Raw genomic sequence first — 15,793 nt, forward strand, 5'->3', positions numbered from 1 at the left:
TTTCATTTACCAACTTATTAAGTTTTAGGGTTACTGAAATAATTATAAGAAGATACATCAACTTAATTTTAGTAATACCACCTCTGATTTGAGATTTAGGGGGAAAAGCTATCTCTAAGGCCAAGAAGGCAAAATGAAAAGCTTCTGAAGCCCAATTTTTGCTAATTCCCCCTCAATCACAAAAATTAAGTTTTTTTTCTGAACTTAAAAACAGAAAGTGAGAAATATAGCACAACTAGTAATTCCTTAAATTATAATGATGAGAAATCAACTGTTTCAATGATGTTTCTGTCTCAAGTCTTTAAAAAGTATACTAATGCAATCTATTTATATTCCTAAAAATATTTAACAATATACAATAGTATCACTGAATGTCTACATTCAAGTTAATGGCACGAGATACTTAAAACAGCTATATGAATCGGCAAATTCTGTTTGCCACATTTAATTATTACCTATTGGAAGGAGGTGGCTGCTGCACCTGAGGACCACGTGTTGCTTGAGTAACGGGTACTTTAGAGAGCCCCAGCATTTCCTGTAAAGAGATTATTTCTATGATATTCATTTCATTACTCCTATAAAGATGTATCTACTACTTACCATGTGCAAGGCGCCGTGCTAGGTATTAGGAACACTAAAATAAAGAACAAAGTCGCTTTCCTCAGAAAGCAAAAGGTCTAGTTGGAGAGTCTATCAGGTAAACAAAAACAACACAGTAAAATAGTCATCAAAACAGAGCAAAGTACAAGGTGCTATGTGAGCAAAGAGGAGGAATATAGCTCAGAAATATTTTATTTCAATAATTAATAGTCAAATTAAGTTACTGTGTATCTTGAATGACTATATTTCTCAATTTGTATTCAATCATCCCTGGTATATAATAGGCAAATATATGTATATACACACAGAATCCTCTATGTATAGAAAATTATATAATTTATATGTTTTATACAAGTATATATACATAATTATATATTACTAAAATATATAATTTATACATAATATGTAATACACATATGTATCATTTTCTATATGTTGAAATTTAGAAAATATATAAGAAATTAAAATCTGGTAAATGAGACAGGAGTTAAATCAAATCAAATCAAATCATTGAGTGTAAAATTGCAAGCATAACAAGTGTTATGTAGAAGTACATGACATTGTAAAAGGGGGTTATAAGGTACCATACTTCGTGTATCGTACTTGTTAGTTTTCTGACTTAATACATAACCAAACTGCTGGTTTTGTTTTGAACTTTAGAAGTGTATACAATTCCTCTGTAAAATATGAAAGTAATGTTATTTCACTAACGTTGTCTTGAATCTAAAAATGCTTAGTCATGAAGTAAGAGAATAAAAGTATATGACAAAAAATCAGAACATCTAAAGATCTGCAAAGAAAAAAATTGTTAAACTAATCCTGCAACATTTCCTATACTCCTAGCAGGAACAGCAACTTTTAACTGAAGACTTACGTGCTAAACTCTTTATATATACTGTTTCCTCACAAAACAATAATGAAATAGATTCCTTAGTCCCTGCTTTACAAATGAAAAGTAACACTCAGAGAGGCTAAGTAATTTGCCTAAGTTTCCACAATAGTAAATGACAAAGCAAGATATTAATCTAGATTTTGCTAAAAATTCCTAAAATAGTTTACATTATACTTAGTGTTCTCCATTTATTTCATTTAATACTGATAATAACCCTGCTAAGTAGCTATTGTTTATCCCTTTCCATAGAAGATGAGAAAACATGCAAAGAGATCAATCCAAGATAACACAACTCAAAAGAGTTTAAGATTTGAACCCAGGACTATATGGGGAAAAAAGACCGGACTCTTTTCAACCAGAGAGTTAGAGACAGAAGATAAAGATAAAGACATTTTGGTGGAGGAAAAAAACTTTAGTCTGCTGGCATTCACTGCCTATGCAAAAAAGGCAGATGCTTTATGCATTATAGATATATTACATAACGTAAGTAGAATGTACTCTATAATTAGAACTAACATTAAGCCAATTTAAATAAATCAACAACTTAAAAATAACAATAGCCCTGACTGGTGTGGCTCAGTGGGTTGGGCATTGTCCTGCAAACCAAAAGGTCTCTGGTTTGATTCCTGGTCAGCGGGGGCACATGCCTGGGTTGCAGGCCAGGTTCCCGAATGGGGGAATGCAAGAGGCAACCAATCCATGTTTCTCTCACACATTAATGTTTCACTCCCTCCTGTCCCCTCCCTCTACAAACAAATAAATAATCTGTTTTTAAAAACAGCAAACATATAAAAGCACAATCCATTCAATTCTCATGACTACCCTGTAAGGTAAATACTATTCTTTTTTTTTTTTAAGATTTTATTTATTTTTAGACAGGGAAAGGGAGGGAGTTAGAGGAACATAAATGTGTGGCTGCCTCCCACATGGCCCCCACTGGGGACCTGGCCTGCAACCCAGGCACGTGCCCTCACTAGGAATTGAACCGGTGGCCCTTTTGTTCACAGCCTGTGCTCATTCCACTGACCTATACCAGCCAGGGTGGTAAATACTATTCTTATCTCAATTTTACAGCTGAAAAAAATTAAGGCAGAGAGATGACTTGCCAACTTTCTCTCTTGCCTCATGGAAGGTACTCTGCTTCCTGTGCTCCTAAAGGAATCTCTACCATGTCTTCTGTAACCTCGCTCTCCTCATCTCACTCTTGCTTTCTTTCACTCACCTTCTTTAGTCTCTTTCCCTTCTGTGTATAACACACTCAGTGTCCCTCCTAAATGAAACCTCTTTCACTCAGTTCTCTCTCTCAGACCCCCACACTTTCACCTTTCTTACCTTCAATAACAAACCTCAGGGAAGAACACAGACTCTCATTTTCTCTACTTCCTCAAATCATACTCACTATTCATTCACTATCTTATTCTCCTTTCACTGTCCTCACCATGCAAACCTATGAATTGAATTCCTCTAGTATTTGCTATCTTCATTAACCACTACTCCAGTATGCCAAGCTCCAGGTAGAAGTAATCCTCAAAATTTTTTTTTTCATTTTGGGCTACCTGGATACTTCCAAAATCCGATTTCATTTCTGTCTACTTTCTCCAGACTTATCTATCATCTTCTAGGGTAACTACTGTTTTCGACTGGGAGTTGCTTGTATCAGAACCTCTTGGAAAGTTTTTGAATACTTGCTTGAGCAATCCTACCCTTCCAGCCACCTCTAGCACATATTCACACACTCTCTGATAGTCTATGAAAATCTCTGGGGAGAAAACAATTTTTTAAATATCCCCAGATGATCCTATTATGCTATATATAACTCCCCTCCCTTGAAAGATAAAGCTTCAATTTGCCCCAAAGATAAAAATGTTGTGCTAGTGTATAAAAAATATATATACCCACAGTTCTTATATTAAAACTCTTAAGCCTTAAAATATCTCCATTTCCCAAACATATTAAAAGTGTTTAGTTCCTAAGTGAGATGTCAGGAAACAAAAACTAATTATTCTGTGGTTGCTTCCTCTCAGTCTTCAGCATGACTCTTCAATAAGACCTTCAAATCTCCAGTAAAATACTTAGTTTCACTCTAAATGTTAAAAGATACTGTTAAAAGTAAAGATCTTCAATCTGCATAATAAAAATTAAAGGCAAATGAAATAAAACAATGATATAGTCAATTACAATAAAACATTCTAGAAATTTATATCCAGAAGCTTTTTTAGAGATATACGGAGGGATGCTGACAGATGTTGTTTACCTGCAGTTGTTTGGCAGACAGATCTTTTGTTCCTCTGAAGACATAGCTTTTTGAAATGCCCTCACATCCAAGTTCATGAACCTGCACCATTCTCCCAAAAGTAATAAGTCCAACCAAAGCTGTAGGTGGTAAAAGACTTAATGACATCTGCATAGATTCTTTCAAGGCTTGTAAGTCTTCATCTTCCATGCAAGTGTCCACCACATAGAGGAATATCAAAGGCATCTGAGGGCCACGCTGTTAAAAAAATGTTGCCATTAGAAGAAAAAAAAAACATACTGTGTTTTAAAAGCATTCCACTTCAGCACAATATACAAGGATAATCAACTGTATATTATACAATGGAATCCTAATAAGCCATTTCAGAAACGAAACGGGTTATATATGCACGGGGGGCAACCAACACATACCACTGAGTGAAAAATTAAGTTTAAAAAAATTTACAGTTACATAGAGGAGACATTCACCCACAATTTTATTTAACTGCATGAAGTTTAATTTCTTATAACAAGTACTTAATTTCTTAAACAAAAAAATAGTAACTAGAAAGCTTAAAAACATGTAGTGATTTTATAAAATTGTCTAATCTAAACTAGATTGTAAAAGAAATAGAAATTAGCTAGGTTGGACAAAGTACTGACTGGCTCAAGTGAACCATATTCTGCTCTCTTTACAACATTCAACAAGGATAATATTATTTTCACTATTAAATATAAAAACAACTTTGTAAAGCTGTTCAGAAAGAGAAGAAAAATAATTTTCCTATGAAGGTCCAATGCAAGAATAATTTCATTAACTAGACTCGGGGCTATGGCATCAGGCTCCAGCACCATACTGACTTCAGTATTTGTAAACTGACCTTCCAACTATAAGGCAACACTGATACTTCAGTGTTTATTGATCTACTCAGTATAGCAAATCACACCATCCCATCCAACATCCTGGCCACCCATCAAATAACTAAAACAGATATATTACCTTGTTTAAAATGACCTTGAGAGTTCTTACCTTTGAAACGCTCCACCAATTCAATGTGAAAATCAAGAATGATGCTTTCTAAGTCATCTCAATTTAACAACCACTTTGATATAAATTACTGGATATTTAAAACGTCCTTAAAGATTTACTCTTATGTTCTTACCAGAACTACATATTCAATGCTAGAAAACTGAGGTAAAAGTTCAGCAGGCTGATTCAGTTCAGATATACCAGCATAAGTAGGTGGAAACTACAAAAGAAAAGATATTTTAAAAATTTAACAAATTATTTGCTAGAAAGAGTAATGAAATTTTAAGCTAAAAATAAATTATTTCCTGATCATTTAATAATGAAAATATCATTATTTTCATGAAAATGATTTCATCTTTCTTTTTAAATATGCATATGTAGACCAGGATTTACAGCATTAACACCTGCATTTCTTACCTGATTCCTTTGATAACAAAAGTTGCAAGCCCAGAGTTTTGCTCGATAATCAACTTGACTGTTAAGAAAAGATACAATAATTCATGTTTCAGTTCAATTCTACAAGGATGCTAATCTCAATAAAATTAATTCCTTTCTAAATTACAAATGCATTCAAACTGATGGCAAAAGTGATCTTTAAAAGCCAAGTATTTTTAAATGTTGCCAATATCTACTTATATTTCACTTAAATAAATATATTTTAACTTTTAATATACGGCAAGTATCAATAAAATTCAGATAATCCTATTTATTTCTCTAATGACTTAAAAATGTCTACTCAGGTCTAGAAAACATTTATTCAACTCAAAAATATATTATTGAATGTTTAATGTATACCAGCTATTATTCTAGGTGCTGGTAATAGTAAACAAGTCAGCAAAGGTCCTTGGTCTCGCTGAGCTTATATTCTCAGAGAAAAAGACAACAGACAAAGTAGTTTCATAAACACAGAAGGTACTTTTAAGTAGTAATAATAAAGATTAACAAAAGCAAAGCAAGATGTGAGAATGTGTCTGGGAGGGCAACTTTAAAGGAAGGCCTTCTTAAACAACTGAAATATGACCTAAATGACCCAGAATAAGTCACAGAAAAATCGGGGGCAGAGCAAACCAGGTAGAATATATAGCTACTGCACAAGTTCCAAGGCAGAAGTAACTGTGGTATATTGAAAAATCAGAAAGAGGGTAAAGTATAAAATAGATGAGAATTAGGAAAACAGATGATAAAGATGAAGGCAGAAATACATAGAGGCTACCTGGCCAGGTAGAGTGATTAGAGTGTCATCCCAATCTGCCAAAGTTACAAATTCAATCCACCATCAGAGAACATACAAGAAGCAATCAATGAATGCATAAATAAATGGAACAACAAACTGATGTCTCCCTCCCCCACAATACATTTTTTAAAAAAGAAATATATAGAGGCTAGATCATGTAAGAGCTTTAGAGGACTTCCTAAGGGGTTTGTATTTTTTTACTACAACTATGATAAGAAGCTGCTGGAGGATTTTAATAATCTAATATCCACTTGTAAACTTTAGCTTCTAGATGGAGAATAGACTGCTTCAAGGCAAGAACAAAGACAGACAGACCAGTTAGGAAGATAATGAAATTTACCAGGAAAAAAGATAGTATATCTTGAAGTAGAGTGCATTAGCAGAGACGAGTGCAAGAAACAGAACAGGTAATGTTCTGGAGATAGACTCAACCAGGTTTGCTAGTGGGTTGGGTTGGGTTGGGAAAGAGGAAGTAGAAAGAAGAATAAAAGATTCCTGAGATTCTGCTTATGCAACAAGAAATCACAACATTTTCAAACACCACATTACTCGATTATGACTTTTCTAATTGAACACAAGTTGAGCTGATATACAGTCAGCACCAGTATCTAGAGAATACTGATAGGACCTAAGAGTTTTTACAAGGACAATTTTACATTTGGTCTGTCATTATCTTACTATTTCTAAAATCTTACATCTCTTTAAACTTGACTATCCTAATTAGAAAAAATAACTATGAACAAAAAGAAAGACTGTTTTATAAAAATAAGCAAGAAAGAAACTACGGTTTGAAGTCATGCCTCATTAGTTTTTTCCATGTTTTAATTACCATAAAGGATTCAAAACTGCACGGCAAGTGGTCCTACTACACAAAACAGGTTCATATTGAATAGGTGGCAAATCAGGTCTCTCCTTCAGTGGTGTAAATAGAGCTGCTACTGGAACGACCATTCTTGTAGCTTCTAGTCGACTTGATGGCCAAACATTCCAACTAAATCGGACTCCATCTCGTTCTTCATTTTGTTGTATGAATTCCAAATAGGTTGTCATTGTAGAGCTTGATTCTTATTTCTGCAAAGAAATTAAAAGATATTTTCAAATTCTCTTAAGAAAATTCAAAATAAGTATGTTTTTCCCACTTTCAGCAATATTAATTCATTAGAATTCAGACCAAATGAAAATATTTATCTTGGAAAAAAATTAGCTAGCAACAATAACCCCACTGATAACAAAATAATAAATGATCTACTAAGCCCAAAGCCCATTAGGCCCAACAAGAGGTAGTAAATTTACTATCAGGGGAGGGGAAGGCCACTCCTGTTAGGAGAAAATATCAAGCAACATGTCCATCTTGTTACTACTCTCTGACTGCCTATCAAGGATGCTAGCTCTCCTATCTAGGCAACAATTCTGTCTTATACTCTCAAACTGCAACAGTGGTTAGTAATGGAAAGAAACTGTAAAAATTAAAGATAGTTTCAAGTGCTATGTGGCTGGTCAAAAGATTTGTGGAAGAAATAAAAGACATTAAGAACTGAAGAATCATGAAGATAAGGTGCCAAAAGAACCAACATAGATGCTGAAGTTGCTGAGAACAACTATAGGATGAGGACCTGATCCTCAAATGTACGTGAGAATAAGAAAAAGTATAATTTGATAAAGTGCATTATATATAATAATTTTAATTTTAGAAAAAATTACAAAAAGATTATGATAATACAAATTACGTAAACTAACAAAGCTTCACTTTCTAAGTATTATAAGTAGCCAAGAGCTTCCTCTTCCTTAAAAGAAGTAAGATGCTGCCCTGACTGAAGTGGTTCAGTGGGTTGGGTGTCATCCTGCAAATCAAAAGGTTGCTGGTTCAGTTCCCCAGGGCACATGCCTTTGTTGCATGCAGCCTGGGTCCCTGGATGGGGACATGTGGAAGGCAACTGATTGATGTTTCCCTCACATATTGAAGTTTCCCTCCCTCTCTTTCTCCTTCTGTTCCCCTCTGTCCATTCCTCTCCCCTTTTATTTGTTATTTATTAAAATAATAAAAATAGTTAATTAAAAAGGTTTAATCTCCAAAATATACAAAGAACTTACACAACTCCACTCGAAGAAGACAACCAACCCAATTAAAAAATGGGAAAAGGACTTGAACACACATCTCTCCAAGAAGGGCATACAGAGGATCCAGAGACACATGAAAAGATGCTCAATATCACTATCTATCAGAGAGATGCAAATTAAAACCACAATGGGAATACTACTTTACACCGGTCAGAATGGCCATCATAAACAAAGCAACAAACAATAAATGTTGCAGAGGTTGTGGGGAAAAGGGGACCCTAGTTCACTGTTGGTGGGATTGCAGACTGGTACAACCATTATGGAAAACAGTATGGAATTTTCTAAGAAAACTAAAAATGAATATGCCTTTTGACCTGGCAATTCCACTGTTAGGAGTATATGCTAAGAACCCTGAAACACCAATCCAAAAGAACCTATGCACACCAATGTTCACAGCAGCACAAATTACAATAGCCAAGAGTTGGAAGCAACCTAGATGCCCACCAGTAAATGAATGGATCAAAAAATTACGGTACATTTACACAATGGAATTCTATGCAGCAGAAAGAAAGAAGGAGCTCCTACCCTTTGCAACAGCATGGACAGAACTGGAAAGCATTATGCTGAGTGAAATAAGCCAGGTGTTGAAAGACCAATACCATATGATCTCACCTTTAACAGGAAGCTAAACAACAAAACAAACAAGCAAGCAAAATATGACCAAAGACAGTGAAATACAGAACCCACTCACAGGGACCAGACGGGAGAGGGGAGAGAATTTCAGGGGAAAAGGGGAAGGGTTTACAGGAACAAGTATAAAGGACACATGGACAACAACTAAGGGGGGTAGAAATGGGAGGGAGGTGGGGAGCATGGGGGGATGGGCTGGGATGGGAGTAAAAGACAGAAAACTGTACTTGAACAATAATTAAATTAAAAATGCTTAAAAATAAGTAATAAATAAAAATCTTTAAAAAGAAATAAGATGCCAATTATACCTCAATTAATAATAAAATAAGAATTGAACACTATTTCCTTCTATCAGAATCTGAGACGTAATCTTATGCTAATCAAGAACAATCAAGGACAGAAAACTGTACTTGAACAATTAAAATAAATTTAAAAAGAAAAAAAAAGAACAACCATGAATTTTCCAAAGGTTGACAGAGAATAAAAAGAAACTCTAAGATAACTACATTTATTTAGAAAAGATTATCTTGAAGGAAAATATACGAGACAGTTTTGAGAAAGATGGTATGAGCTCTCAAGAAAAAAATGGCTCTTGAAACATAATAGTGAAACAAGGCCTGAGATAGTCAGAGGGAAATTACAAGATGCCAACCTCAAATCTAAACAGGCAACAATAGGAGAAACAAACCTCCTCTGGGAGAATAATCCAGTGTTTAGCAACAGCTTCCATGCTACAGATGCAAATATAATTCCCAGGACTATGTAATTTCTCCCACTATTTCTACAAAAAATGAAGTTTTCTGTTCATTAATTAAATCTATAATCTAATATGCATTTAAAATGCAGCACCAAAAAGCATTAAAATATACCAGACCAATCAGGGTTGTTCATTTGAACTATAAAAAACAACAACAAAAATATTTGGAGTGACTATTTTTCTCAATTTTCAAAGAATGATACATTACTAGTACTTATGTACTTGTCATACATTTTCTCAAAAATGAATGGAGGGAGCCTGTTGCCTGGAGAACAATTGACATTACTTGTTGCCTGTGATAAATGAGCTTTCAAGCAAATACTAAAAATTTTGAAACCTTGCATCCACTACCATGACCTTCAGAAATTCCTAATATGTAAAGATTTTCTGTTGGTATCAGCAATGATATCAACGTGAGTTTCTGAAAATATTGCATAACAAAACATGTCAACATTTGGAAGATAAACATCATTCAATGAAGCAGTATCTCCAAGTTGAGACAGTAAGAGGACATGGGCCCCAGAAATGGAAAAAAAAAAAAAAAGGTTGACAAGCAACCAAATAAAGACCAAGTAGCTAAAAAATGTCTAAACCACTGTTCCATATACGCACTTGATGAGTTTTGACAGCTATACAACCTTCCTGGGGTGACGGCAATAAGCAACACCACCATTTTGCCCCTATTTTTCACATTTGGGGAGAAAGCTGCCAAATAACGTGACATAGAAATTTCCACTCTGGAACCTTCACAAGCCCATCTTTTCACTCAAGCTCTCTTTGTCTCTCACTTATAAAAGCAGCCAAGCAAAGGTGTCCTCTGAGCCAGTTCAAGAGGACCTTCCTTTCCTCTGTGCTGCCTCCCTGTGCTCTAGCACAAATTTAATAAAATCTATCTGGAAATTTCCTCTTGATTTCTATCTTGGGAAACCCAAGAATCCCAGCACCAGTAACAAAATGATCAATTCATGATGTTACAAAATCATACATTAATAAATGATCCATTCAACAAATCAATTATTTTTTCAATATATTTTATTGATTATGCCATTACAGTTGTCCCATTTCCCCCATTCATTCCCCTCCACCCTGCACACCTCCTCCCACCCATATTCCCCCACTTTAGTTCATGTCCATGTGTCAGAAGTTGTTTAACTTCTACATTTCCCACACTATTCTTACCCTCCCCCTGTCTATTTTCTACCTACCATCTATGCTACTTATTCTCTGTACCTTCTCCCCCTTTCTCCTCCTCCCACTCCCCTGTTGATAACCCTCCACGTGATCTTCAGTCTGTGGCTCCGCTCCTGTTCTAGCTGTCCACTTAGTTTGCTTTTGTTTTAGGTGTGGTTGTTAATAACCGTGAGTTTGCTGTCCTTTCACAGTTCATATTTTTTATCTTCTTTGTCTTAGAGTCCCTTTAACATTTCATATAAGGGCTTGGTGATGATGAACCCCTTGAACTTGACCTTATCTGAGAAGCACTTTATCTGCCCTTGCATTCTAAATGAAAGCTTTACTGAATAGAGCAATCTTGGATGTAGGTCCTTGCATTTTATGACTTGGAATACTTCTTTCCAGCCCCTTCTTACCTATAAGGTCTCTTTTGAAAAATCAGCTGACAGTCTGATGGGAACTCCTTTGTAGGTGACTGTCCTCTTATCTCTTGCTGCTTCTAGAATTCAATTTTCTCCTTCATTTTAATCTCAGGTAATGTAATTATGATGTGCCTTGGTGTGTTCCTTCTTGGGTCCACCTTCTTTGGGACTCTCTGAACTTCCTGGATTTCCTGGAAGTCTATTTCCTTTGCCAGATTGGGGAAGTTCTCCTTTATTATTTGTTCAAATAAGTTTCCCACTTGTTGCTGTTCCTCTTCCCCTTCTGGCAGCCCTATAATTCAGATGTTGGAACTTTTAAAGATGTCCTAGAGGTTCCTAAGCCTCTCCTCATTTTTTTGAATTCTTGTTTCTTCATTCCTTTCTGTTTGGTCATTTTTTTCTTCCTTCTAGTCCACTCCATTGATTTGAGTCCTAGTTTTCTTTCCATCACTATTGGTTCCCTGCGCATTTTCCTACATTTCATTTAGTGTAGCCTTCATTTTTTCATCTAATTTGCGAGCAAAATCAACCAGTTCTATGAGCATCCTGATCACCAGTGTTTTGAACTATGCATCTGATAGGTTGGCTATCTTTTGACCACTTAAAAGTATTGGCTCTTGGGCTCTGATTTGTTCTTCTGTTTGAGGCATTTTTGGTCTGGTCGTAACTGTTATGTATGAGGGGCAGAGCCTTAGGTGTTCACCAGGGTGGGGCAACCTAGTCACTGGGTTGTGACATTGTATGTGAGGGCAGGGTCAGAGAGGGGACAATGGTGCTTGCTCCCCTGTCTCTTGAATTTCAGTCCCCTCTGCTGCTTCCCACAAGCAAATTGGGCCCTTCTGGTACTGGTTCCCAGGTGGGTGGGCTTGTGTACATTCTAGGACCCTGTGGGTCTCTCCAACAAACTCTCCCATGAGGCTGGGAGTGTCTTCTGGCACCTCAAGCCCCACAAGTGTTTTCAATCAGTGCTTTTAGGTTTTATTTCCCGGCGCTGAGGCTCTGGGTTGCAGGGTCTGTCTTGCTGCCCATTTTTGCCTAGTTTATCTGTGTATGACCGTGTGACCACAGTCAGCCAATCACCTTGCGCACCTCACTGGGTCTACTAGTTTCCTTCCCAGGCCTGGGGTCTGCTAGCCCTGCACTGCCTGCACTCCCAGGTCTGGCTGCCACTGCCTTTTCCTGCCACGAACCCACTCCACCAGCTGCCAACTCTGCCCCTCTTGCCAGTCTGGCTGAATGGTTGTCAGACTTCCGTACAGTTCAATTTTCTGTCTGTTTTGGTTGTGTTTTTGTTTCTAAATCTTTGTTGTCTTTAATTTTGGTTGTGCAAGAAGGAACAGTATTTCTACCTACGCCTCCATCTTGGCCAGAAGTCAGATCAATGAGTTTTAGAGCAACAGAGTACAAAAAGTTCGCTTCTAAGATTTCAGACTCCATACTGTAATTAACCCTTGATTTCTTACTTAAAACTGCTCATTTTTGGTGTAGTATCCATAAAAAATATGCACAATTATCTTAAAAAGCTATGAAAAGATATCTCCTTTTTCCAGCTACATATCTATGAGCCAGATTTCCTTCATACAATTCATCCAAAACAACATAGCACAACAGATTGAATGCAGCATTAGATATGAAAATACACCTGTCCGCTCTGGCCAGTGTGGCTCAGTGGACTGAGCGCTGGCGGGCCAACCAAAAGGTTCAATTCCCAGTCAGAGCATGTGCCTGGGTTGCAGGCCAGGTCCCCACTGCAGGTGTACAAGAGGCAACCACTGGATGTTTCTCTCCCACTTTGATGTTGCTCTCCCACTTTTTCTCCCTCCCTTCCCCTAAGAAATAAATAAAAATCTCTTTAAAAAAAAATAAAAAGAAAGAAAAGAAAATACACCTGTCTTCTATTAAACCAGGTAGGTTTGGGGGAAGGGGAGGGTCCTCAATTATGTTTAAGAACAAGAGTCCTGATAAGCATTTCCCTAGGACATCCACGCTTAATTCAATCAGGGATCCTAGTAGAGAAAGGTCCTATAAGACTGAACATGAAGACATTTACACACAGGCAATGGCCAGGTTCAAGTTTCTACAACAGGTAACAAAGCTGGATTGTAATTCTGCTCCTTACTTTTTCTTAAGACATACTAAATATCACCTGAGTGATATTTGAGCACAATTCCCCCCCCTTTTGCTCACTTATCTTCTGCTTTAAGATCATATTTGCTCATTAAATCACATCCATTTTCTTTCTTACATTCTCACTTTCCAGCAGTATTTTGAAAAACATCTCATCTGTTCCTTAACTAGTTCAATTATATACTCATGCTCAATCTTAAAATCACTAATTCTAGTGCAAAATCTGCCATGGTTGATCCCATATCCAACAATGGCATATCTGAACTGAAGTCCTTTTTACAAACCAGCTTTTTATAAAATTGCGTTAATAGCACTCTCTCTCCTAATATTACGTTTGCATAAAACCATAGACCCAGATGAATGGCTCAAGCACTACAATGATGCAGACTTAACATAGTGGTCACTATGCATTTTTAAGCAGTATAACACACAAAAGACCACTCTAAACAAATGTCTCATTTTTCAGCTTATAATCAGTGGGAGTTACTTTAAATAATTTCTCATGGTATAAGTAAAAGGAAAGAAACAAAGTAGTATGTGACTTTAACCTAGCACAGCAAACACATGCCCACAGTACTTTAAGAGACTTTACTTATGATACAACTTTTCAATATTCCCATTTTAGCCCTTTTATAGATAACCAAGTGAAAAATATCGTAAATCAGATGTACTTCCTGCCAATCAGATGTATTTAAGGGAAAATAAAATGTGCCTCTGACTTTTCAGTTGCAAGATCCTCAATGAAGTGTCCTCAACTACTTCCAATGAGCAGCCTTATATTAGACAAGCAGCTTAACCTCTCGGATCCTTCATTTTTCATCGATAAGATGAGGGCTTTGTGCTAGAAAACTATAAGGCCCTTTCTAACTTTAAAATTCTTAGTCAATTAAAAATGGTTGGAAGAACGAGAAGGAAACTTAACATGTATGTATATTTATATCTGTATTTAAATATAAACTCCTAAAAGCAACATACATGTTTCTCTCCCTCTCTCCTTCCCTTCCCCTCTAAAGATAAATAAATAAAATCTTTAAAAAAACATTTAAAAAAAAAAAAAAACAAAACTTTTTAAAACTGAGTTAATTTGGCTTTGAGGGGTGGAGAGTAAGGAAGTTCACGTGGAAACGTTAATTCAATAAACACTCCAGTGGTTGCACGTAAGTTTCCCATGGCTTTTCCTTTCCCACCAAAAACAGAAAACAGTAGGGCCGGTTAAGATTGGTCCAATCTGAAAAAGTGACCTCTGCAATTAAGGCCCAAGGCGCAGGCTGTACCCTTTAACTCCCAAGGCCAAACTACAAGTGACGAGTTGCCTCGGTTCAAAGTCTAGGACACTTCAGATGTGGCAAAGAATGAAACAAGAAGTCCAAGTCCCCAAAAGCAGTAATGACTTGGGGTGAGGAAGGCACATCACCTGGGGGGGGGGGGGGGGCAGAGGTGGGGTGCTGGGCCAGATGCTGTAGCTGCCATCTCTCACTCTACTCCCAACACCTGATCCGGGAAACTGGGTGAGAGGGCCCCATGCCCAGGAAGAATGAAGAGGGTGGTAGGTGAGAGGGTGACAGGTTCAGGTCTCAAGGCTGCCCGGCCGGGCCCAAGCATGCCCCGCCTACCCAGGGGCACCAAGAGGCAAAGCAGGCACCACCCCTGAGACCCCAGCCCGCCAGCCAGCCCAGGCACCGCGCAGCCGCCCCTCCCCCGCGTCCCGCAGAGCTCCCGCGGTCTCCGGAGGAGCCGGGAAGAGACAGCTCTGAGGTCGGCCCTTACCGGAGTGCCTGCGCTACAAGATCCGCGGCTGTCGCAACCTCCGCCTAGCAAATTCAGTTCTATCCGCCGACCTGAAGCAGCGGTGGAGCCGTGGCAGTGCAATCAGAGCCGGCGCCGCCCCGCCCCCGGCCACCGCGCAGAACTCTGCTGGGCCAACATGGCTGGTGCAGCCTCTGCCACGTCAAAGGGAGGGGGGAGTGGGCGGGGCGTGAGGGCGGAAAGGGGGCGTGGACAGAGCTGAGGGGCGGGGCTACCAGCCGGAAAACTGAGGGCGTGGTTTCGGACGGGTCAGAATCTACCTGGAGGAAGGGACTAGAAGGGGACTGAACAGGGAGAGGTAGGGCTGGGGACTTAGCCGCAGGTGCCGGGGAACTCTAGGGAAAGGTGCGGGACCCAGGCTGTGCAGACTAGGGGCCGGGGACAAGAAGGAGGGAGTTGGAGAAGAGGCAAGGACTGAGCTGGTGGGGCAGGGTGACCCAGACTAACCAAAACGGAGGCACGTCGGCGGAACGCGGACCCGACAGGACCCGGCTGGGCGGATCGGAGAAGGGGGTTACGCGGAGGAACGCCTTTCCCCTCCCCAACGAGCCACAGGGGATCTGACTCCCTATGAGCCGCAGGAAGGGTGGGAACTTCCCTTGCCAGCCACTCAGACTCCTCAGCTCCCGAAAGAGAAATGGAGATATCTTCACCTAGGACATCCTGCCCACTAGGGTCCTGGTCGATTCCTAGACCACAAACATTTCCCCTTAAAAAACAAAGTGAAAATTTGTTCTTTTGAGCAGGGCAGTAAGAAACCAGGAAAAAATCC

General features: G+C 38.3%; 1 protein-coding gene across 1 annotated transcript in view; it reads right to left on the reverse strand.

Moving 5' to 3' along the window:
- The window catches only part of SEC23A (SEC23 homolog A, COPII coat complex component), a 66,912-nt gene extending 51,750 nt beyond the window's left edge, over positions 1–15,162 (reverse strand). The window contains exons 1-6 of the mRNA XM_037158894.2: positions 14,983–15,162; positions 6,818–7,059; positions 5,172–5,229; positions 4,888–4,974; positions 3,747–3,983; positions 456–535 (exon numbers count right to left, since the gene is read on the reverse strand). Coding sequence (XP_037014789.1) covers positions 456–535; positions 3,747–3,983; positions 4,888–4,974; positions 5,172–5,229; positions 6,818–7,038 — 683 coding nt within the window. The 5' untranslated portion in view covers positions 7,039–7,059; positions 14,983–15,162. The remainder of the gene's footprint in view (positions 1–455; positions 536–3,746; positions 3,984–4,887; positions 4,975–5,171; positions 5,230–6,817; positions 7,060–14,982) is intronic.
- Between the last annotated feature and the right edge of the window lie 631 nt (positions 15,163–15,793).

Source organism: Artibeus jamaicensis, unplaced genomic scaffold, assembly GCF_021234435.1.
Source record: "Artibeus jamaicensis isolate MK-2021 breed Jamaican fruit bat unplaced genomic scaffold, CSHL_Jam_final contig_760, whole genome shotgun sequence".
NCBI classification, from domain to species: Eukaryota; Metazoa; Chordata; class Mammalia; order Chiroptera; family Phyllostomidae; genus Artibeus; species Artibeus jamaicensis.